The sequence below is a fragment of the Stegodyphus dumicola genome, chromosome 8 (genome assembly GCF_044657685.1).
Source record: "Stegodyphus dumicola isolate Sdum_Otavi_A_Nest chromosome 8, ASM4465768v1".
In the NCBI taxonomy this organism is placed as follows: domain Eukaryota; kingdom Metazoa; phylum Arthropoda; class Arachnida; order Araneae; family Eresidae; genus Stegodyphus; species Stegodyphus dumicola.
In genome coordinates, this window is record NC_140775.1 from 125,066,250 (window position 1) to 125,089,641 (window position 23,392).

At 32.8% G+C, this 23,392-nt stretch overlaps 1 protein-coding gene across 2 annotated transcripts in view; it reads left to right on the plus strand.

Annotated features, from left to right (window-relative positions):
* The window catches only part of LOC118185169 (cubilin-like), a 120,185-nt gene that overhangs the window by 25,948 nt on the left and 70,845 nt on the right, over positions 1–23,392 (plus strand). For both annotated transcript variants that reach the window (XM_035354979.2, XM_035354978.2), the window contains exon 2: positions 995–1,076. In XM_035354979.2, coding sequence (XP_035210870.2) covers positions 995–1,076 — 82 coding nt within the window. The remainder of the gene's footprint in view (positions 1–994; positions 1,077–23,392) is intronic.

Below are 23,392 nucleotides of genomic sequence, written 5' to 3' on the forward strand. Positions count from 1 at the left end.
TCTCGTTTCATGTAAGTAAATGACACAGAAAACTGCGAACAGCTTTGGAGTTGCAATAAACTGGCCAAAATGCGCAGATATCTCTACTGATTAAAAATATATTGCGCTGTTTACATAGTTACGTAGAAATTTTCTAAGCCAGGATGCGAACATAAATTTTACTCATTTACCAACAAAAAATAATAGAAAAAAACTCTAAATATGTTTAAAATGTTTTTTATTTCTATGCAGTCCTGTGCAGCGGAAACATTTCTGTTTTTTTTCCCATAACCACATTCCTTTGTTTTCTGTTATTGTATATTTTATATATTTTGGTATGTACTATGAGCTTTTGGCCTATTAAAATAGCTTTAAAAATATTTAATAAAAATCAAAACAAGTATTTAATTTTTTAAATAAATAGCCAACCATTGACTGATTGGTTAATGTCCCGAAACACTGGCATTGTATGGATTCTGGAGTCTATTTCTATCATGTGAGAGTCCTGGCTTTATGAGATCTTGACAGGTTTCATCATGCGTTAGTAAACATGTGCGAATTTCTCTTGGAAAGGTCTCTACAAAAGTGACTCTTCGGAATATACGCGGGCCTCAAAGTTAAGGAACAGCATGTTTTTTGTGTCTAATTTTAGAGTAAACAAGAAATTTACAGGACATGTTCTAAACAGTTCTTTAATGAATGTGACATTGAATGGTTCTAACGTTCAACATAAACATGAATTACAACAAATGTTTGTTTTATTCTTTCTGTACAGTAAATCGTACTTTTTTGTTTTGTAAAAAGTAAAGCATTTAATTAGAAGTTTATATTTTGTTTTTATGATACGAAGTTAAAACTTGTAAAACTTTCATAACTCATCACTGGATAATGTACTTTTTAAAGTGGAAAAATGATTTTAAAATGCTTATATTACATTAGTTTCACGTTACATGCAATATGTTTTAGATTATTTTTTTATCCATAATATTAAATTGTTTTTGTAATTATTGTTTAGGAAGCTTCCACGCCAACTAAAGATGCCATTTCACCCAGAAAAATAGTAAGCGTTGCTTCATCCACTGCACCAAGTAGGACAGGTAAATTATGCTTTTATTGCTCATTTTGGAATTCTGAAATTATTTGGAGTTATGATCATTCTAGGCCTTGGAAAAAAATTGTCTTTACCAGAACACGCGCAAAATTTCTATTGTAGGTGTGCCTATTCTTGGAAAAGCTAAAATTTTGTCTTTTTACAAAATAAACATCCATGATTTCTCTCTGAGGAGGCTAGAAAACCTTTTAACAACACTATACATAGTGTTTCCAGAACTGGAAGTAAAAAAAAAAAAAAAAAAAAAAAAAAAAAAAAATGAAGATCTTTTACTGCATTGAAACCTGCTTGTAGGGTATTAGGGTGATGTACTCACCTAAATCTTCGCAAAAATTAAATGCCTCTTTGTTCAAACTTTCATTCCCTCTTGGAAATTTTGATTTTGGTGATTAGGAGTCTATAGCGCTGTTCTCATGGCCGAAAATTCATTGTTCACAGTTTTCGGGGATAAAATATTTTTCTTCGTTATTCAATAAACATCAAAATTTTATTTCCTTTAACCATTGAATGCCATTCATCATTATTGTTTGATACAGGATGTAAATATATAATTATCTATTTACATAAAATGGACTTTATAATTTTCTCTTTCATTTTATGTTTTCATGGTAAGTTCATGTAGTAGGAATTTCATAGTAAAGAAGATAGACTGAATCAGAACGCAGTTATCATTCGCCATTTCCATATGAAAATTTTCGCGTCCTTTAAATAAAAGAAATTTCAAAAGAAAATCTAGAATACATTACAAGTGGGAATGGGTTTGTTAACACAATATCTCGATTATGGTAATTCTGTGAATCACTCTTCTTCTGCGTAACTAAAATAGCCAAGTCAGAACAAATTTTATTTTGGTAATGAATATCTATTGATCAAGATATCAACATTACAAATTTAATCTTATTACTTTTACCAAAATATAAGCCAAAGATATCTGCATTTTTTTTTTTCAGGTTGTTTTTTTTCCGGTAGAAAAAACTTCCTAAATTTCAGATTTTTGATGAAATATTACTTCCAACTTTCTTTAAATCTTTTGTATTTCATTTAAAACATAAATTAAAATTTTATTTAGAATGATTTTAAAATATATTTCTGGCTTGGTTTGGAAACCTTTCAAAGGTGATTTAAGGTATTTATAAAAAAACCTATGTGAAGTTATACCATTATAAAGATCAACGCAGAATGCACAAACGATTTTAATTATTTACGGAAATACGAAAAGGTATAATGTAATCTGGTAGATGTTATTTCAAGCTGTCATATGAAATGGTAAGTTTTTAAAATATAGGATCTAAAATACTGAAATATGAGAGGAAATATGATCTTTTATTCCTGCAAGGCTTTCGCAGTTTAAAAATAAAAAGTATAGGATATACATCATTAGAAATTACTCACGCGATATCAGAAATGAGATTTAACGGATAAGTTTCAACTTTATAAGGGAGTACTAAATAATATAATTCAGTTTAATCCTAGTATACTGTACATACGGGATTTGACCACTTTTGGCGACATTATGATGAGCAATAAACGTGGTATTCATGATTCGCTGTAAACAAGTCAACAATTTTGGTGTTGGCGACAATTTTAAAAATCGCACCAAGCCATTACCGTATGCTAGGATTTTACCTATAATTCCAAGATAAGCCATTATTTAAGTTACTGAAAATTATTTTAAAGCAAAATGCAATAATTTCTTGAATCTTAGTAAAATCTCGAAATCAAACCGAAATTCAGAAATTACTTCTAAGAAAATCCTAATACAGGCTCTTCCGATGGCTGTATACTCAACAGTTTAATTACTTAATCTGTGCAAAAACTGATGCTAGATTCATTCGTTTATAATGCGATTAAAAATGTTTATATAAGAAATGGGTACTGCATGTTGTGCTGAAAGGAATGAAATCTAAAAAGTAAAAATATCTGTATCATATAATACTTTTTTAATTAACTTATACCTTTTTCTTTAAAATATTTTTATCTAATAAAATTTAATTTTTAAATTCAAAGCCCGAAATCAGATTTCATTTTTCATACTGGGAAGAAGTTCGCATTCGCACAAAATCGCATTCTGAAAAGTATAAGCTGTCGCCATTCCACGACGAGATCTTTAATTAAAATTCCAATGGCTGTAGTGTCGTTTGTTTGCTATAATTAAGGCGTTTGAGACGTCGAATTCATCGTCTAGACAGTCTGTAGAAAAAAAAAGATGTAAATTGGTAATTTTTTATTAATAATTATAAATGAATAACTTTTTTTAAATTATAAAAGCATTTTTCAATTATTTTTAGATTTAAATATTTAATACTTCGAACACGATAGTTCCACCTTTACTTTTGAGGACTAAACAGAGGAACTGAAGGATTTTATTGCAAAATTTAAATTTCAATTTGAGTTATTATTGAATTTTTAAATTTATTATTGTTATTATTATTTCACGTATTGCATATTAGTATTATTTAATTACTATTTCTGGTTGCCCTCTATTCAGGCATCTGCGCTTTTCATTTCTGAACCTAAGCCATAGATCCCAATTAAAAACAAAGTGCCTTAAGTTGTCAAGCGTGAAGAGCTGTGTTTATAGAAATAATTCACTTTTTATCTATCCTAGTAAAAGTAAAATTTCTTTACAAACTGTGGGCTTTTAGTTAAGGCGCATATCAGAATCAACTGTGAATCTGATCTTATGAGGCTGAAACATTTGAAGGTACCCCAAATAAATGCAAAAAGTTAAATTATTTTGTATTTTGATTTTTATTCTTTATATAATTTATGTGTATAGAGAATGGTTTAGCTGGAACTTCAAACTAGTGTCTTCAGAGATGGGACGCACTACTTCTGCTTTAAAAAAACTTACAGCCATTTCTCATAATTTCTGCTTAAAAGTTAAAACTCAAACAATTACATCTTGTATATGAATAATTTAAAATGACAACACATTTACTGTTGTCAGGACTCTCCTACGTCTGAATTTATTGTATTAATTTTGAATTTTTCATTCATAACATCCCTACTGAAAATATTGATCAAAAGTCCATTTTGAAAAGAACCCATAAAAAACAAAACATACAGTTAGATATATTTAAAATGCATTTTATTCCTCAACTTAATATTTATTTTACTGGGCCTATTTGTAGAAATGCGCATTGCATAAACACTACCAACGCTATCCTGATTTCTCAAAGGTTGCCTAATATTTTCCTTCGTTAAATATTTCTAAAAAATTATACAAAACTTTTTATTATTAAATGTTCTATTTAAAAAATAACTTTTTTATCTCTTAGTTGTTCGCCATTCGAAATAAAAATATGTTTGTATTTTATTATAATCTGAAAGTGAACTTTTTCATATGTGCTATTTATGTGTTTTGCAAAAGTAGAATTTAAATTATAATAAAAGTATGTAAAATATTCTCTCTCAAATCTGTTACTTAAGATTTTGCACCATTCATTGCTAACACAGATTACAGTATAATGCGGTAGCCACGAAAATATTACATTAGTGCGGAGAGTCCAATCCGAAAATAAAATTAGAAAGAGGTCTTATTAATTTTGATCTTTTAACAACATGTCCTTCATTCATATATGTAAATACGAAAGATTTTCTTTCTAATATATCAGCAATAATAGTTGCCGAATTTGAAATCAAGATTTCGCCATTAGTTCTGAAAACTGTTTACGTTAACCTCGGTGTTTGGGATCGAATAAGTCCATCGGAAAATGAAGCTCATAATGGAATATCTTCCAAGTCACGTTCCGATAACAAATGATATTGCTGTTAGAAGGTCGCAGAGACCTTCCCTAATTTTAATAATTAATGATTATGTCCACTATTGGTCAACCATAACATGAAACGCCTACTCATTCTATAGAAGGAAATCCAATGCATTATCATTACCATTTCCGTAGAAAGGATCTTTAACTTACCTTTATTGTTTTTGAAAATGATTATAGTTTCAAATACTGTTTACATAAAAGGAAGTTGGATTGAGACATTCTTGCCATGAGATCCACCTGACATTGCAATCGAATTTCACACAATATTCGTAATTATATCTGATGTTAAAAATTCAAATAAAATTCAAATAAGATTGCATATATGTCATGTCAAAAATAATTCAAATAAAATTGCATATATGTCATAAGATAGTTATACAAATAATTTATAATAACACTAATAAAGAGAACAAAATATTTGCCTTCTCCCGATATTCAGTCTTCTGGAAAACAAATCTAATCCTTCTACATCCAACATATGACGCAGAAGATGTCTCAGAAAGAAGACGCTTATCAGCTCCTCTTTTTGAGTTTCTCTATGAATCCCAGAAGACGTACGCTTTTAATAGCCAACTTTCTTGCCACTGAGGCGTGTTAGAGAAATGTTCGGGAAAAGAAATCTCACTATTTTTTTAGAACGAATTTTAGTTCATGAAGGTGTAAATGTTTTCCCTCCTTACCGCATGCCTTCGTGGTGTAGCTGGAAAGCGCATCTGGGTGGCAGTCGGAATGTCCGGATTTCGTTTTCTGGCAATAGCATTGCACATTTTTTCACCATGCCTGCTCCAAAATAAAATGTCTAATGATCTCTACAAAGTTCTTGGAAAGGGATTGACGCTTTCCAGATACCACTCCTAAAGCATTCACACATGTTGCGTAAAGTACTTGAAGAAGCTTTCGCACTGAAATGCTTATTTAATCTTAGAATTTGTTGTATCTTATAACTGAAAGATAATAGCATGCTGCTCTAGATTTTTAAATAAAAATAAGTTCGAAAACAATTTGCACACAATATCTCTTCTCACTAGAGAATAAAACAGCTAATTGCTCTTCAGGAATGAATTTAAGAAGCCACAAAAGACGTTTGTTCTATCTATATTGGTGTCATGTTGCGACTGAGTGAAAGGAAACAAACATTGCTCATTGTCGGGCACTTACAGCTCTGCCTTAGAAAACATCTTATAACTTTGCTCCAGAGGCAGGGGCGAATTCAAAGTATTCGTCTTACTTCTTTTCTGGCACTGAGCACTTAAAACCAATTCAGGACTTCGGTGAGGTCATCTTCTTGCAATGTTACTGTTATTTGACATTGTTTCCACAGTAGGAAAGCCACTTTTCTGGTGATATGTAGAAAAGCGCCGTCATCGCTTTGGTCTTCCAACTTGTGCTTCTCAATATATAAATAGGGACTGTTAATGGCATGCATCTCAATGAAATCTGAACCAGCAAAAATCAGCTAAGGATATGTGGCGAAATGTTTTTGTGCCTGCCTTGAGAAAGGAAGGCCAAAAGGATCTAGTTAAAAAGCCACTAATTTAGCAATATTACAGCTGATTAATTTCAGCATATGAGTCATGAAGCGCGGCGTTCTAGTTCATGTCTGCACACGTTTATCAAATTTATTTTCCCGTCCCTACTTCCCCTTTTCGAACATCTGCTTTTCTAATCAAAATGAGTTAATGTGTCTTTAAATGTATGGACATAAAATTTAATGTGAATCCCCGTTTTGTTTTATCTACATTGTTGTTTACCTTTACAAGAGTTACAGACACATTTCCAGGAGATAAGGAAATATAAAAGATTAATAACTACTCAATCTAAGTTATGGTGATAATTTAATTTTATTGAAATATCTTTTACCTGATTGCAATGTTGCGTACAGGAAAACTACATTTTTTTTAAAAATATCATTTTGCCAGCTTTACAGCCATTTTCAGATAAATACTGACATAAATTATTTCATAACTTAAAATCTTTCCATTTTATGATTTTGGTACTGACAGATATTTCTCTTATTTAGGAGAAAACATTTGTTGTTTTAATTCTAGGCATGTTGCAAATCTGAATGAGTTCCTTAACATAAATTCTATGTAAGTGTCGTTGAGAAAGTACAGTAGAGAACTGTTTCTATTGCCAGAAGTGGAAATTAATAATTTTACTTCATCTGGAAAATAATTTCATAGCTCTTGTGTGTACAATAAACAATGTCTGGTGCAATCATGTTCCCTAAAAGTACTTTGTTATGCTATATAGCCGTTGAAGAACTGCACAAATTTTTTGTTAAAATTATCCCAGAGAATTCTCCAGTGAGTTACATTTCCTTAGCTTTCCAGTGAATTACATTTGAACTTTCGATAAAATTTGCCAGTTTCAGTCAACACTTTTAATTAACAAAGAGTGATGATATATTTGATATGAGACAAGGCGTAAAAGCATGCATGAATTAGGATATTTAAAGGGTTTTTAATCCAAAGGGAGTTAGCCCAGAAGAGCTATTCATTTCGTTTTGGCATTCTGCGTTGATTCACTATAAATGTCGGTTCACTTTTCAAATTGTTGCCACCAAATATTATCGCGCTGTGTTATATTTAAAGAAATTAAATAATGAAGAATGTGCATAAATGTATGTATGTTTCTCGCATTGTGATAAAACAACAGTACCTAGAGCCATCCAATTTTGAATGACATAACCCTACTGCTAATATGGGCATCTGGAAGCCCAAATTTGAAATTTGGAAGTTTTATTATCGATTTCATATTTTGTAAAACTTTAGCGAATTTTTGATTAATAAACTCAAGGATTTCAAAGCGAGCAACGGCAACATTGTACAGAAAAAAAAACATTTTTATGTCCAGCGCGGGAGACTGTGTATCGGAAATTCCAAAGATATCCTCAATTAAAAATTATTTTGTGATATTGCTCTTGAACTGGATTTTATTGTTTAAATGCGAAGAACATGATATTCAATAAATAAAGGCAACACACATAATGTTAACAAAAAGGCCCTTTTTGACGTAATTTAAAATCTGAAACCTTTCAGATTTTTATTTTTGTTTTGTTTATTTATCTGGTTTTTCTCTATAAAGTTAACTATCTGTCTGTTAAATTTATGGCGAATGGTAGGTGAGCGGACCCTCGGATCACCTCCCGGTGTGCTCTGCATCAAAATTGGGGCCGAGAATCACAGTTAGTGCCATGGGACCCTACCTGTACGGCAAATGGTGAAATTATAATTTCCCGCTCACTTGTACCTGTATTTGTTCCTTCCCCGGAGGGTCGACGCCTCAAAACCGGTGAAGCTACTGGCTGGGATCTGTACTTAGGCAGTCTCGGCAACGGAGGAATATAATAAGTCTTCACAGGACTAGAACTTCTGTTTTTCGGGGGATGGTTCAGGCTCGGCAGGGACCATATTGTACTGCATTATCTGCCCTTAGGCTGTGGAATCGCAACATGGTTAGATATGATGCTTTCCTTGGGAGATTAGCTCCATTCTGCCCTCTGCTGGACGACTAACTTAGCGGATGGAACACTACATCGAGTATAATCGTTGCGACCGAAGTGGTGCCCGGTTGCAAAGCTGACATAGTACTTTTTATTGAATGAGCGTTTTCTTTCGTCCAGTGCAATATAGAAAGCCCGGAAGACCGCGGAGGCTACGCGCGCTTGAGCCCGTAGGGGCTACTCCCGGTGTCTTGGAGATCGGATGATTTTACTTGAAAGGTAATAACCAAGGAAGGAATTCGTTGCCTGTGTTCTGTACCTGTGCTTGTCTGTGGAAAGGTATTGAACATTTTTCCTGATGAAATTTACTCCAAATAAAAATAAAATTATGCAACTCATAATATTAGAATTTTCGTTCCAATCTTGCATCAGTACTGCATAAATTTTTGTAAGCTATGTTTTACCGACGTTACAAAAACAGTCTTTTAAAATGTCTTGTCATTCGGTTATTTGGCTTAAATGTCTAGATCACATTAAATATCGCAAAGATCAAACTGGATTTGTTTTCAAGACCCTCAATTAAGTTCTTTTGTTTCTAATAAAATATATACTTTTGGAAGAAATAACTCAGCAAAACACTTTGGGCCTGTGTGAGAAAAGTTATTTAAAATAATTATTAAAAAAACGAGTAACTTAGAGCAGAGTATAGGATTAAAATCTTACGACAACGGAATCCAAGAGAAAGTTAAAAGTTGAAAGAGCTTGGACTTATATTTATTTCAGCTAATACATATATTGCTGATTGTATAGAGAATAGAGGTGGTCTTGCATGAAATAGAAAAAATATTATCAAATGGTGCAGAGTAAATTCAAACTATGAGCAGTATAGTTCACATTTTTCAGACCTTCAAATTACGAAACGGTCGTTTATCAAATTACTGCAGTGGTCTCAGTTGTTTATAGAAATATTGCTGGTTCCTGATCAGATTTAAGAACTAAAATTAGACATTCTCTCTCTCTTTTATTTTTCTTCATATGGTTGAATGATAAAATTTTCTAAATGTTCGTTTGGGAAATTTCATGTTGATGCAAAAAGCACACAGGAATTCGCATGTGTAATCGCTGCTGACAACAAATTTTGAAAATATCAAAAGCTTTGTAACAAGTGAATCTATTTTCTTTTCAAAAATGATTAGTTCTATGAGATTTCTGTGAATTTATTGCAGTTCAAAGGTAAAAAAGGTTAAAAAAATGAGTGAACTGTCTGAAATCGCTAAGTAAGCAAAAATTGCGCAAAACTGCATTTCCATTTCGAACTTCTCGATTTTACGAACTTTGTTAATGGTTCATAGGAATTTTTGCGACTCCACTATAGAAGGTATTTGAAGTTGAATAATAATATGTTTCAATTATTGTATTTTGATTTTCATATCAAGTTAATGACGAACCTGCAGCGTTTCCGAGCTTATCGATTACTTGATACGTAGAGTGTACACTGCTCCATATAATGAAGATATGGGGACTATCAGAAAAATAACAATGATTTGTAAAACATGGAAATTTTGAAAATGCGCTAGTATTGTAGGCCAGTATATTTGCTATACAGGCTGTCAGTTCATATAAACGTTTGTATTCCAGGTTGTTAAAAATTATATATCAATTTGTATATCTTTCATGGAAAGTATTAAAAATTATATTACTATGTGTTCCTTCACATTGTGATATATAAGGAAACGAAATAACGGATGGTCAAGACAGAAAACAATTACTTTACCTTCTACAAAAGAGTTCGTTCAATATGAACAGAATCCTTTTATATATAAAAAGTAAGAACTGTGACAAGTATGTTTTAGGAAGTTTTAGGAATGTTTGTAATAAAATAATTTTATTCATTAGTTTTTTTTCTGACAAAATGTATCATATATCCTGTAGTTTCTATGCATCATCTATATTTTTGTACCTAGAAAATATATTCTATATTATATTGAACATAGTTTCTATACATGTCATAATTTCGAAGCACAGTCGCGATGGCTGAGTGGCACGGTGAGAAGAAGCAGTTGATACCAAATTAGATTTAGCCAATTAACATCTTTATTTGCAGAATTGCAAGCACACTAGAATAGTTCCTTGTAGACAATATACTCTTTAATCATAGCAATTACGATAATTCCTTATATGCACAGGTAAAATGATGCGACGTCATTTCAGGCAGGGAAGCATAAGCGGCGCAGAGTATTTTTGCATGGCAGAAGTCAGAAAAATTAAGGTAGTGCTCGTGACTCAGTATTTATACTTCGTAGGTGCAGAAAGTATTCTAAGCTGTAGTATTTTGTTATATCTTACGAGAATATGTATGCCGCCAAGTAAGAGATTCAGTCATTAAACTGTTCGATTTTCATTTCAGTCGACCATTTAAAATCATGTAAAAACGTAACATTTAAAGTTTCGTTTAGCGCAGATTTTGAATAACTCTTTTAAGTTAAAGGGCAATCAGACACTTTTCTTTAGAAAGAAAAAGAAATCTGCCAGTCAGTTTCTGAAACAACATAAAGCACATATGGGATGAATATTCCGAAGGAAATAAAGATGAAACCGGTGAATTCCTATCAATGCTGATACAAGGAGACACCCTCCGAATGTTAACATTAGGGGGTTACAGCGTCGATCAAATAATTTTTCGAAACATTAGGAACAGTTTATAAATTCACTTCTCCATAACGCTTGCAAAATACACTGATTACGACTTTTTCTAGTTTACATGTTATAAAAGTAAGTATTTATATGTGTTTAATTATATTTCTGTTGAATTAATTAAGTTCTATTCTTTGAAAGATATTTTTTCTCAACTTTTATTGCTATTATTCGTTAATGTTGTCAAAATAGCCTTGGACAAACATGATCACATTAAGCCACGCCTACTGTATTTGCATACGTAAAGAACACAATTTTCAAAAAACGCATTTTTTTCAGAACTAAAATGAAATAACCCGGTTCCCAAATCGAACTTGAATTTCTTGAAGTCATTGAATCTTTCTTGAATTGTTTTTGAATTTTTAATCTAAAAGCTTATTTGAGTTCATAAGTAACAAAAAGTGTTTTTCTCGAATGGCTACTTATAGTAAATGATTTAAATAAAATGTCCATCTCTGATATTAAGAGGAGAAGAAAACTATCAGAGTAAATATAAAAATGCTTAATTAGTATTGTAAATTCTTTTTACATTTGGAAGTTACTGAAGCATCCTGTTCATATTTTTAATACTTAAATAGTTAGAAAAGATTTTATAATTTTAATTTTTACCGATGTATGGTTTCTCTAGCTATATTCGACGGTCAAAACTGAAAACCTTTCCGCGTGGTAATACATTTCCGTGCCCATTACTAATTTCGCCTTTTCTTAATTTCCTAGAGGCAAGAGAAGTTGAAAACAGCCTGCAAACAAATAAATACAGGTCTTTAAAAGGATCATTAAAAGGGCATATTCCAGTTGAGAAGGTCATGAGCGGTCTTACATATTTTAAAAATAAAGTTTCACCAGTCTTTAAACCCATTAGGGAGCTTTGTATACATGGCATTTGGAAGTTGTTTTAAAAACTTAATTGCTGAATCAATACTTCTGTTAGCTTAATCATCGAGGGAAAACATTACGCTAGTAACTAAAGGTTAGCGAACCAGCGGAAGAGAAATCTTCACAATACATTACATCATGTTCTGAATCAGCCCTAATTGGTGGTTTCAAGGTTTGTATGTACTCTGCAACCCTCCCTCTTATGTCAACGTCCACTTAAAGAAAATCTCCACAAGAGAACTGCTTGCTTGGACACGGATTATAGTTTGTTTACCTGTCTTTAGACTGAAAGAAATTTCTTTATGAGGTCTTCTCTAACCTCTTATTACAAGATGCTTCCTATCTTGACATTATGCCTACACGCGTAACCATTATTATTCGAAGAAAAGGAACTCCAAAGCGGAAAGAAAGCTTTCACTCTCTCAGTTCTTTGAAGCTGAAGATTTCTTTGTTTCTAGTGAAAGTGTTATTCTTTGTACTTTATAGCGGCTGGATTCGTTGTTGCCTGTTTGCATAGCCAATACCCTTGAAGTGTGAATGTAACCTTGTGGCTTTATTATTATTCTTGGAAGAACTTCCTTTCGTCTGATATTACTACACACCAGCGGCGCAATTATCTAATTAAAAAGATGGCAAAGAAGAATATGATGAAGCCTATTGTAATGTCTGGCTTATTATGTTGCTTTCATATGTGTGTATCTTTTATCGATGGTTGCTCTTGTTATTGGTTTTGGTTGGATGCTACCATTACAGAGTTGTTTAGAGAGTCCGAATGTATTTAAGCTTTTGTAGAAATATTCCATAAAGACTACTTTTGCTTTTGGCAATTTACTTTTATGCAATTTCCAGTTAAGAAGCTTTTATTTGATTTTAAAGTGAAATATAAAATATGATATTTTTATTAGTAACATTTTTTAAATATCTTTAATGAAGAGTAAATTCCTATCTTAACTGTATGCCTACACGCGTACAAATGGGATATATAAATAGTATAATAAAGAATACAAACACAGATAAGAAGCAAAATTAAATATATTTTTCATGATAAATATATTCAAATAATGATTTGATTTCTGAAATTGTAACTTTTATGGTTTTATGGCTTTTAAAATTTTCCACTGCTAACTTTATATCTAGTTACTTTTCAAAGCTAGAGAGTTATTTATTGAAATATGTTTTGAAGTTTAGGAAATCAATGCTATATTTTTAACAACAGGTGTTTCGCTTTTAACTGGACGAATCCTAACATTTTCTGGGCTCCGAACCCTTAAATAAATGAAATTCCGTAAATAAAGGGTATAATTAAAACTCTTGAATTTTGTAATCTATTATTTCAACATAATTTGACAGACACTACTAGGATAAAAGTTAAAATTTCAATTAAAAGCTCATAATTCAACATTAATCGCTATAAATAGCTCAACTGGTAGACTAGCTGGACTAGCTCAACTGGCATTTACATTTTATAGTATGAGTCACTAGAAATATTCATGCCTATTAGTAATAGCCTAACTACGTCTAGAGTATAATTTGAGAGTTAAATTTGAGAATTTTCGAGAAAGCGCATACCGTCCTGATTACTTAAAAATTTCGGCAGATTTCGCTAGATGACATATTGAAATAGTATATCACCTAAGAACGCCGCAAGCTCACAAACAAATCCTGATTATAGTCTAGGATCACAAGACATGGAATAAGAGCTCTGAAAGTATCCTGTATTTTTTCATAATGTTGTTCTTTTCATCTCATGAAAACAAGAGAAGTGGGTTTTTGTTGCTCCCAAAAAGACCCCGTGTTTAAATTCCAAAGCAGCTTAATCCAAGTTGCTGTTGGAAATCGCGATACCCTGAATGTTATATCCGCAATTCTTCTTTACTGAAATTTTTTACTCAGCGTCAAAAAACCACCAGAGGCTTACCAGAGGCCGAGGGTAGTTAGACTGATCACTGGTAGTTAGACTCATCAAGCGAGCGGATTGTATGGATATTTCGGTGGCAACACAACGTGGATTTGAGTCAGTTAACGTGGATTGAGTATTTTGAAATAGACAACGAAACTAAATTTTTGAGTTAATTGTTTAACGGTACATTAATTAGAATTGAAACAATAAAAAATCTCGAATATTCAAGTTTTCAAAAGTACTTGAAACGAAACACACCGAAAAGCAAACTTATCACAAACGAAAGTATTGATCTGTAGGATTTAATAGCAAAATTTTAAATTTCTTGTTTCTTCCAAAAATTTACTCTTTTCACTACATGCAAATTTTTATTTGTCACATTGAATCTAACCATTAACCAGTAACTGAAATGTAATAGGAACTGGATTACGTAGATTATAGTAAAGGGCTGTCTTTAAGCTTAAAAGAGAACGGATGCCTCCCTGGAGGCCTTTTAAAGGACCCTGGCTTGAGTTTAGATTAAACATGCGCAGAACTACGAAAACTTCCATGCATTCAGCCCATTCGTCGAAACTAGCACTCGGGTTGAACTACCAGTGTTCACTTGGGAAGCTGGTGGCCAAACGAAACAGTTACATGTGTGAAAATGTGAGTTCCTTTTTCTAATAAAATATGTAGTTATTTATGAAGAAGTTTTCTAAAATTATTTACAGATAAGAGGATTGTCAAATATGTGTAGATTCGATATGTAAATAATGAAATATTTGTTACAAGGAGGTTCAGTGTTTTCGTTTTGAAAATGCATGACTTTAGTCCAAATTTTATTTCCAGTGTTGAATACAACCAACGGAATCAGGGTACGAGTTACAGAAAATAAATAGAAATAGAAAATATGTTGCCTTAAATATTTTTGAAAATATTACTTCCATATCCATAAAAAATGTGATTTTTTTAAACGAATTACAGTTTTCAGCGTTCCCCTAAAAAAAAAAAAAAAAAAAAAAAAAAAAAAAAAGATGATGTTCTTAATTTTTTTTTCTGTGAGCAAGGAGAAAAATGTTTTTCAGATGTTTCTACACATTTTTTCCATCGTCAGTTCCAGGGATTCCCAACCTTTTCCCATAATTATAAAAGAAACAATTGCCCATAAATAACTTCAAGATAACAGATTAAGAATATGTGCAAAAGCTTTGAAAAAAACCTGATGTGGACGCCACATAACTTCCTTGTATGGCCTATTAAATTATATACATTTTTTGTTGCACTTCATTTAAACTTATTTCCTCGAATCATTCAAATCAATTCAGTTCTCACTTCGCGGCAGAGCAAAAATGCATAAATGTCTTCATTAAGATCTGTAAATCCTAAAATACCAGATACAGTTAAAATCAATTTTTTTTGTAGTTAAAATGATAGTTTCTAAGAAAAAACAAGCAATTCGACCAATGGTCAGAAAAGCAAAATTTTCTGTGCACATAAATTTTAAGTTAACTCTGTTCCTACTGAGCAAAGTGAAGTTGACGCAGAAGATAAGAGGGTGGATATATATATATATATACAGTAAACTCCCGATTATTCGCGGAATTAGGTGGCGCGGTCGCGGCGGATAACAAAAATCGCGGATAATCCGAGAAAAAGCTAAAAACGCGTATAGCAAAAGAGAAAACAGTCATTCCAACTTTGAAAAATTGTTTTATGTACAATAAAACGTTATAAAAAAGCAGAAAATGTTTTAACTAACGCTTAATATTTTAGTATATCACTCAAAACTAACCTAAAATGCATTTTGTTAATGAAAACAGAAAAGTTTTTTGTACTTACGAGAGGCGTCAAGGATACACAGAAAAATTAATAAATATGTACTGTTTTAATACTGTAATGTATTATGTAATTAAAAAAGCATAACTGTAAAACTACACCTTTTTTAAGAAATCAGCCATTTGTGTTTGCTTCTTGCTTTGGCAGCATTTTCTCTTGATCCGAGATTGCATTTTTCGTAGCATAAGTTTCTCGGCTAACTCCGCGTCGTTTTCTTCTTCCAAATAGCTCAGCAGTCCGTCGACTTGTTGCAAAAGCCGCTTCGTGAGTCTTCCGCATCTGCACAATGGGCTCTTCTTCGGCTTCACTTCACTCTCCTTCATTCTCGGTCTCTCCCCTTGCTTTCTTCGCAATTTCGTCATCTGCAAGCGTTCGAAGCCAGGTTCGTCGACGTCACACTCCAACCACTCGTTAATGTTTCCAGTATCGACGTTCTCACCACCCGGAACTGTTTTCACCATATCGGCAAGAGTTGCCGTGGAGACGTATCTACATCTTCATTCTCTTCTTCACAACTGAAAGGGGTTAGGTTGTTATTGGCTTCAACATTAGGCATGAGTTTTCTCCATGATTTATGAGGGTTGACGGTTTAACTGAGTCCCATGCAGATGCAATATCGTAGATTTTGTCCAAGATTGTGTAGTGTTTCCAAAACTCTTTCAGATCATAACCTTCCTCAATTTTGGTCATTACCAGCTTAGTTCGGTATGTTCTCTTCATTGTTGCAATGACTCTTTGGTCCATGGGTTGGATTAGCGCAGAAACGTTTGGGAAGAGAAACTTTGCAAAAATTTGTCCATCAGAAGACTTTAGAACGCTTTTTGCTGGGTGAGAAGGTGCGTTGTCGATCAATAGCACAGCTTTTTCAGGCAGGTTGTTCGATTTAAGATGTTTATGCACTTGAAGAACAAATATTGTTTCGAACCATTCTTGAAAAATGTTTCGGTTCATCCATCCTTTTTTTTTTTTTTTTTTTTTTTGGTTAAAGTAATCAACGAGCAAATTTTATCCTTGTGCCTTTGAAAGATCTCGGTTTTTTTTACTTTCCAATGACAACAAGTCCAAGTTTATGTCCACTGGTAGCGTTACTGCAAGACATGATAGTGATCCTTTCCTTGCTGCTTTTATGACCCGCCGCTTTACTTTCACTTTCAAATGCTAAAGTGCGAGTGGGAAGACATTTCCACAAAAGTCCCGATTCGTCGGCATTGTACATTTGTTCAAAAAATAGCTCTTCTTTTAAAACAAATTCTTCAAATTCATGGTGGAAATCGTCGGCTGCTTGTTGGTCACCACTAAGTTTCTCCTCCATGAAGTCCAATTTCTCGAATTCCATGTCGCTGCTTAAAACGAGTCAACAAGCCAGAAGAACGCATCAAAATTTCCTTTCAGGCCTAACAACTCAAAAAAGGTTTTTGCCTTCACCGCAATGATAGGACCATTTACAGGAGTACCCTCTTTTCGAACTTGAGCTAACCACTCTGTCAATGCCGTGTCTATCTCATCAAAGGTAGAACCCTTCATAGTTTTTCGTGTTTTCATTCCGGAAGCAATGTCCGACATTGATGCAAAGTTCACAAGTTTGTCGTTTTGCTTTAGAATGTCATGCACTGTTGTTTCCGCGATTTCGTAATCCAGTTTCATCTGCTGCCTTGTAGCGTCGTTTGCTACTTTGGAAATTAATTCTAGTTTTTGCTCAATCGTCAACACAACCTTCTTTCGTTTTCCTGGCATTTTAAATCGGTAACGAAAAACACAAAACCAAAAAGCACAAGCACTGAACACAATAAATGATAAGAAATTAACTCCTACCAGTTCGCAAACGCTATCAGGCTTAAACTAACAATGGCGAGTGGGAGGAAGTGGACGTGTCAGTAAGATTAAGACGAGAGAAAGCGGTGGAGCGGGCACTGCCAGTACCTCCTACATGTATGTAGGAAGTACTGGCGCTGCAAGGGTGAGTAAGAAATCACTTACTCATCAGAGGGGAAGGTTCCGAGAAGGCCTGGGATATTTTTGCCATAAATAAGCACGATCTTAGCAAATTTAACGTTTCGCTCAATTTTGTGAACATTTTTATTTTCTTTGCTTTACGCTTGGGGAAAAAATACTTCGTGCGGCAGGCGCGGATAATCGGGAGCCTACTGTATATACGTTTGGGGCGGACGATTGAAACAGAAAAAGGAACTACACAACTAGATTTTATAGTAGTCCCATATACAAAATGTTCTACGGCTAATCGTGTTTGAGTTTTTTTGAGCTATGCGCAATGCGTACATACATACGTACGTACAGATGTCACAAAATATCCCTCCTAAATCCATTTTAAATCAATTTTACAACCCGTTTTGGTAAAAAGAGTCCTTTATTCTGTCTGAATATACAGGTGTCGAGCAAAAAAAAAAAATCGTTAAAGGATTCGTCAAAATGGATATTTTCTTTGAAATATGATACCCGAAATTTTTCCCGATCACAAATACTTCAAAGAAGTAAAAATGATTTATTTAGATTTGTATTTTTTTATTTTTTGTATTATTACTATTTTTAGTTTTAAAAATATAAACAAATCTTCAGAAACAAAATTACATATTATAATTGAACAAAAGTTCGGTTTTAATTAATGTGATGTATTGATGGAATGCTGTTCACTATTTGACATAAGATTTCTCAACTCGGTTCTTAAATCACATTGTTCAAAAATACTAAGCCTGTTTCTTGCTTTTATTTGTAAAAACAAGAAACAGGTTATTTATTAATTTGATTTATTAATTTAACTAAAGATTGACTAACAAGATTTATTAATTTGACTAAAGGCTACTTCTACTACTACTAGGTAAGAAAAGAGAAAAGTGGATAAAATTGTTCGATAACAAATTTTATTTTGAAATATTTCTCTCTGTTGTTTCTTAAATTCCAAAACTTAGCTAGCTATGTGTTTTGAATAAGACTGTTGCTTGAACTCTCTCTAACTGCAATCAACTTTTCTTGTGTCATATTGCATGGGTCATACAGATATTGAATTGCGATATATATAAGGAATATATATAAGATATATATAAGGAATATATGTATCGCAATTCAATATCTGTATGACCCATGCAAGCACATTCAAATTTTCAACGTCTTGGAAGCGAAGGCGGAAAATCTTTTAAATTTTGCGAATTATTTTTGTATATAACAATATGTTTTGTAATGGAGTTTTGCGTTCTTCGTATATTTTTTGGTTATATTTTCTTGTGTTCCCGCATTTTCTTCATTATATTACATTTTTTTTTGATTAAAAAAGTATATATTTGAAAAAGTATTAAACAATTTTTATACATTTTTCATTAGAAATTTTTTATCAATTCTTCCTTGTTATGTGGTATAACTTTATATCAACAGTTTAATTTTATTAGTTTTCAGCTCTAAAAGATGAATTGTTTGCTATATTCAGTTTTACATTATTTACAATACAACTTTTTATGATCAATGGGATCTGCATTATGCCGATTAACTGTCCGTACATGTTAAGCTATCGACTTCTAGCAGACTCCTTAATCATCATTGACTTCCTTTAAAATATCATCCACATCCAACGGGTCAATATCGAACTTATTCAAAATTCAACTAAACAGTATTCGCGAATTATCTTTTAAAGTTCTAAACTTGTAGTTCCTTAAAGTCAAGAAATATAATATTTATAACTAAAATGCAAACTTTAATCCCTCTGTTATGGTTGTTTGCTTGTTTTATTTAGGCAAGGGCATTCAACGTATACCAGAGCTGTCTGCCTACGGAAATGGTGCCTTCGTAGAGAAATTTTTAAAAAGAACCGATTCGAATTTACTTTGCCCATTCAGAAAACTGTGGAGACACTCGAACAGCCGGACCGTTCGCCGAGACTAGAACGCAAATTAATCATTGTGTTAAGACTGCAGCTTTATTGTACTGCTACAATTTTTTATTGCAAGGCTTCCCTGTTTCTTGCAATATTAAATTTCATGTAAATAACATACATAATAATTTTTAATTTATTTGATTCAAGGTATTATTATTTTCAGCCCCTTGCAATGCTTTATGATTGCATATCTTATGTAAATTTGACGCATTAATATAAATGTCAAGAAATAAAACGAAATAAAAATTACACAAAATACGAGATATTAATTTTTCTGTCTCACTGTAAATCCCGGCGAGGGCAATGAGCATTTTTCACGTCTCCTGCTTAAAAAAAAACCTAATGACTCTACAATATAACAACTTTAATAAATACAATGAAAAATGTATAGTGGAACATACAAAATGTCTCTCAATTTGCATTCGTAAAACGTCCTTTCGCGTTATTCTGCACTAGTCTCTAAGTGGCAGTTATGCATTCAGGTAGCAGTATAACGCAAGCATGGCATTTACAGGGGAACGCATGGTTTACTGCACTTTAATATTCGTTAAGCATTATCTAATTGTTACGTAAAATGAAGATTTCGTGAAAAATATAAATAAGATGCGCCTACAAGGAAGATCATTCGTGAGTGGTACAACAAATCCATCCTGGAGTTTCGATGCCTGTGCGATGCGAAATGAACGGGGTCATCATTTGAGACCGAAATCTACCACGGCCTTAGAAGTGTTCGTATTAAGCACTTGGAAGGTACATAAAAAATCTTCGACATTATTCTTCACGCATTGACGAATGAAGGGGAGAGACGAATGAAGTGCCACCGCTTTAGCACTTTTCGAAGAATATTGGGAAAGGAATGCTATTTCGCCCACAAAAGCAACTTCTTTCACAGTTTCGTTTGAAAACCGTTTCTTTGCAATACATGTAATTCCCCAATCTTTTCAAATTTAATAATCATCTTTTTCAAACCCTGCCTCGATATAGGCCGTAATTTCGTAAGTCTTTCAATCGTTGATATTCTCGCAGTGCAGTTGAAAAATTACTGCCATTCTGTTAATATAACTGTATCAGTAAAACTCGATATTTCTTCTCCAAAAGCACGAGAAAGGATGATTTTAAGACGCTGACTACTGCCTTTTTTAAAACGCTCCAAATCTGCAAATCTGCATAACGTCCTTTCCACATTGCATGAAAAATGACATCTGTCGGCCATAATTTGAATAATTATTTTTTATTGTAACTGTCTTTTTCTCATAGTTCATATATACCGAGTTTCAAACAAATAGGTTCACCGAAACGGGCTTAATCTAAATATGGTAATTTAAATTATAACCACCTTGTATTCTCCAAACTAAATGAACTAAATTTCAGTTTACAAGGTAATTCTTTGACTGATCTCAGTGTCCATAAGAAATTAAAGAGATTTGAAAAGACGAGTAAAAAAGAGAACTTTTCACATATTTTCATTCTTAAAATCGTTTTTTAGTTCAAAATTATATCGTTATTGGAAATATGAATGACATATTTTCGCATCTCGAAACTCTGAGTTCGCAGTTTGAAACTTATTTTCCCAGTTGTAAATATAACTTAATTTTCATGGGGTTTTGATACTTTCTATTGCGATTCCGAAAATAACAAACTATTCGTGAAGGAAAGAGAACAGTTAATTAAACTCGATAACGACAGCGGACGTAAATTCCAAACTGAAGGTAGGGCTAATTTCTGGACCTCATTACCAATGAAAACGAAATATAGTGAACTGTACAATGGTGCTTCAAAATTATAATTCAGTTTGCTTCTACGCATATGTATAATAAAGGGGCTTTATCGCTACTTTGATGTATGTGGCGATTTGATGTATGTGGCGATCTCAGACATAAGCTTACCAGCATATATTCAAACATGGAACAGCTGTGCAAGAATCGGTAGGCTCATCCATTTCAGTAATGTGAGTAACCAACATTTATATGATTTTCAGTTAGTGAGATTAAAATTTATCCAAACTCTAACAGCTTCGAAAGCAAGCATAACACTCCAAGCTACTGCAATTGATCGGGAAAATCATTAGTGTTGAACACTATATGACACCCACTGAACCTGTGATTGACAGAAATGGAATGCACATTGAGCAGAATGTGTGATTTAATAAAGTTATATGCTTCTAATTTGTGTTTTTTGCTCTTTCATGCTCCCCTTCTTGCCTGGTGTTCGAAATTTTAATTATGATATTTTATTCCAGTTTGCTTTTCCCCGTGGTCCAAATAATATATACACACCCAGTTTTAAGAAAATAGGTCTACTAGAACGTCCTCTATGTAGGTCTAAATAGGGTAACTTTAATTATATTCACCAGATACCTTTAGTTTTGAATTCATGAAGTTCACCAAATTTTGAGAAAATATGCCAGTGTACTTAACCATAGAAATAATGTAAAATCTTGTTCATTTCATTTACAAGCAAAAGGATATTTTTCAAATCTAGGAGAACCACGATTATTAGATATTAGACCACAATTATTGTTATTATTTGAAGAAATAAATAAGCCTAAATAGATTGTAATATCAATGAACATTTTTAATGACAGAGATTAACTTAAACATAGTTGCATACAGCAGAGAAAAAGGGCGAAGAAGTAAGAATGGTATACATATACATACATACGTAATAAACAGTTACGTCATCATTCATCACCGCGCGGATAAACGCGAACGGCGCATGCGTCAGGAGAAGCTCTCTTAAGCTAAACGTCGTATTATAATTTATGATACAACAATCCCCCTTTCGACGTTTGGCGGCTGAAAAAAAAATAAACATTAATCATTTACAGTTATTCCAATTAATTTACAGCACTTAGAATGTTTCGAAGCAGTCAATGTTTTTGTCAGTACATCTGCAGGCATTTTCTCTGTTGGCACATATTTAACGTCTATTTCATTTCTTTCATAAATTTCGCGAATGAAATGATGTCTAATATCTATGTGTTTAGTGCGTGAGTGATAAACAGCATTTTTCATAAGCTTCTGTGCACCTTGATTATCACAATATATAATGGTTGGATAATCAGCAGTAAAATTTAATTCTTTAACAAAACGACGTAAATAAACTGCTTCTTTGGCACTTTCTGAAAGACTGATGTACTCTGCTTCAGTACTTGATAATGCAACAGTTTGTTGCTTTCGTGATTCCCATGTTATCGGATTTCCAGCTAGCTTGAATAGGTAACCTGTATACGATTTTCTAGTATTAACATCAGACGCCCAGTCGGCATCGGTATATCCAATAAGTGCTTTTCCAGTCTTTCGAAATTTTAAACAATAATTTTTAGTTCCTTTTAAGTATTGAAGAACGCGCTTTGCAGCCAACCAGTGTAATTTTCCAGGATTGTTCTTAAATTGGCTCAGGTGACTGACGGCATATGCAATATCCGGCCTAGTAAACACAGAAAGATACATAAGCGAACCAATTAGACGGCGATAAGGTGCGTTGTTCATTTCTTCCTTTTCAGTTTCAGAAGGACACATTTCTTTACTTAATTTTACACTAGGATCTAAAGGAGTTGCTACTGGTTTTGCATCTTGCATATTAAACCTTCGTAGAATATTATCAACATATTTCTGCTGAGATAAACTAATAGAATTATTATTTACATCTTGATTAAATTCTATTCCAAGACAATAATGAAGTTTGCCTAAATCTTTAACATGAAATTCTTTAGAAAGATAACCTTTAAGTTCAGCATATAAATCACAGCTATTTGTTGCTATTATTAAGTCATCAACATATAAAATTAGAATTAACTCACCTTGAGATGTTTTCATCCTGTATACACACTTATCTGATTGTAATGGTTGTAATCCAAAGTTTTTGAGTTTTTTGTCTAATTTTTCATACCACTGTCGTCCACTTTGTTTCAAAC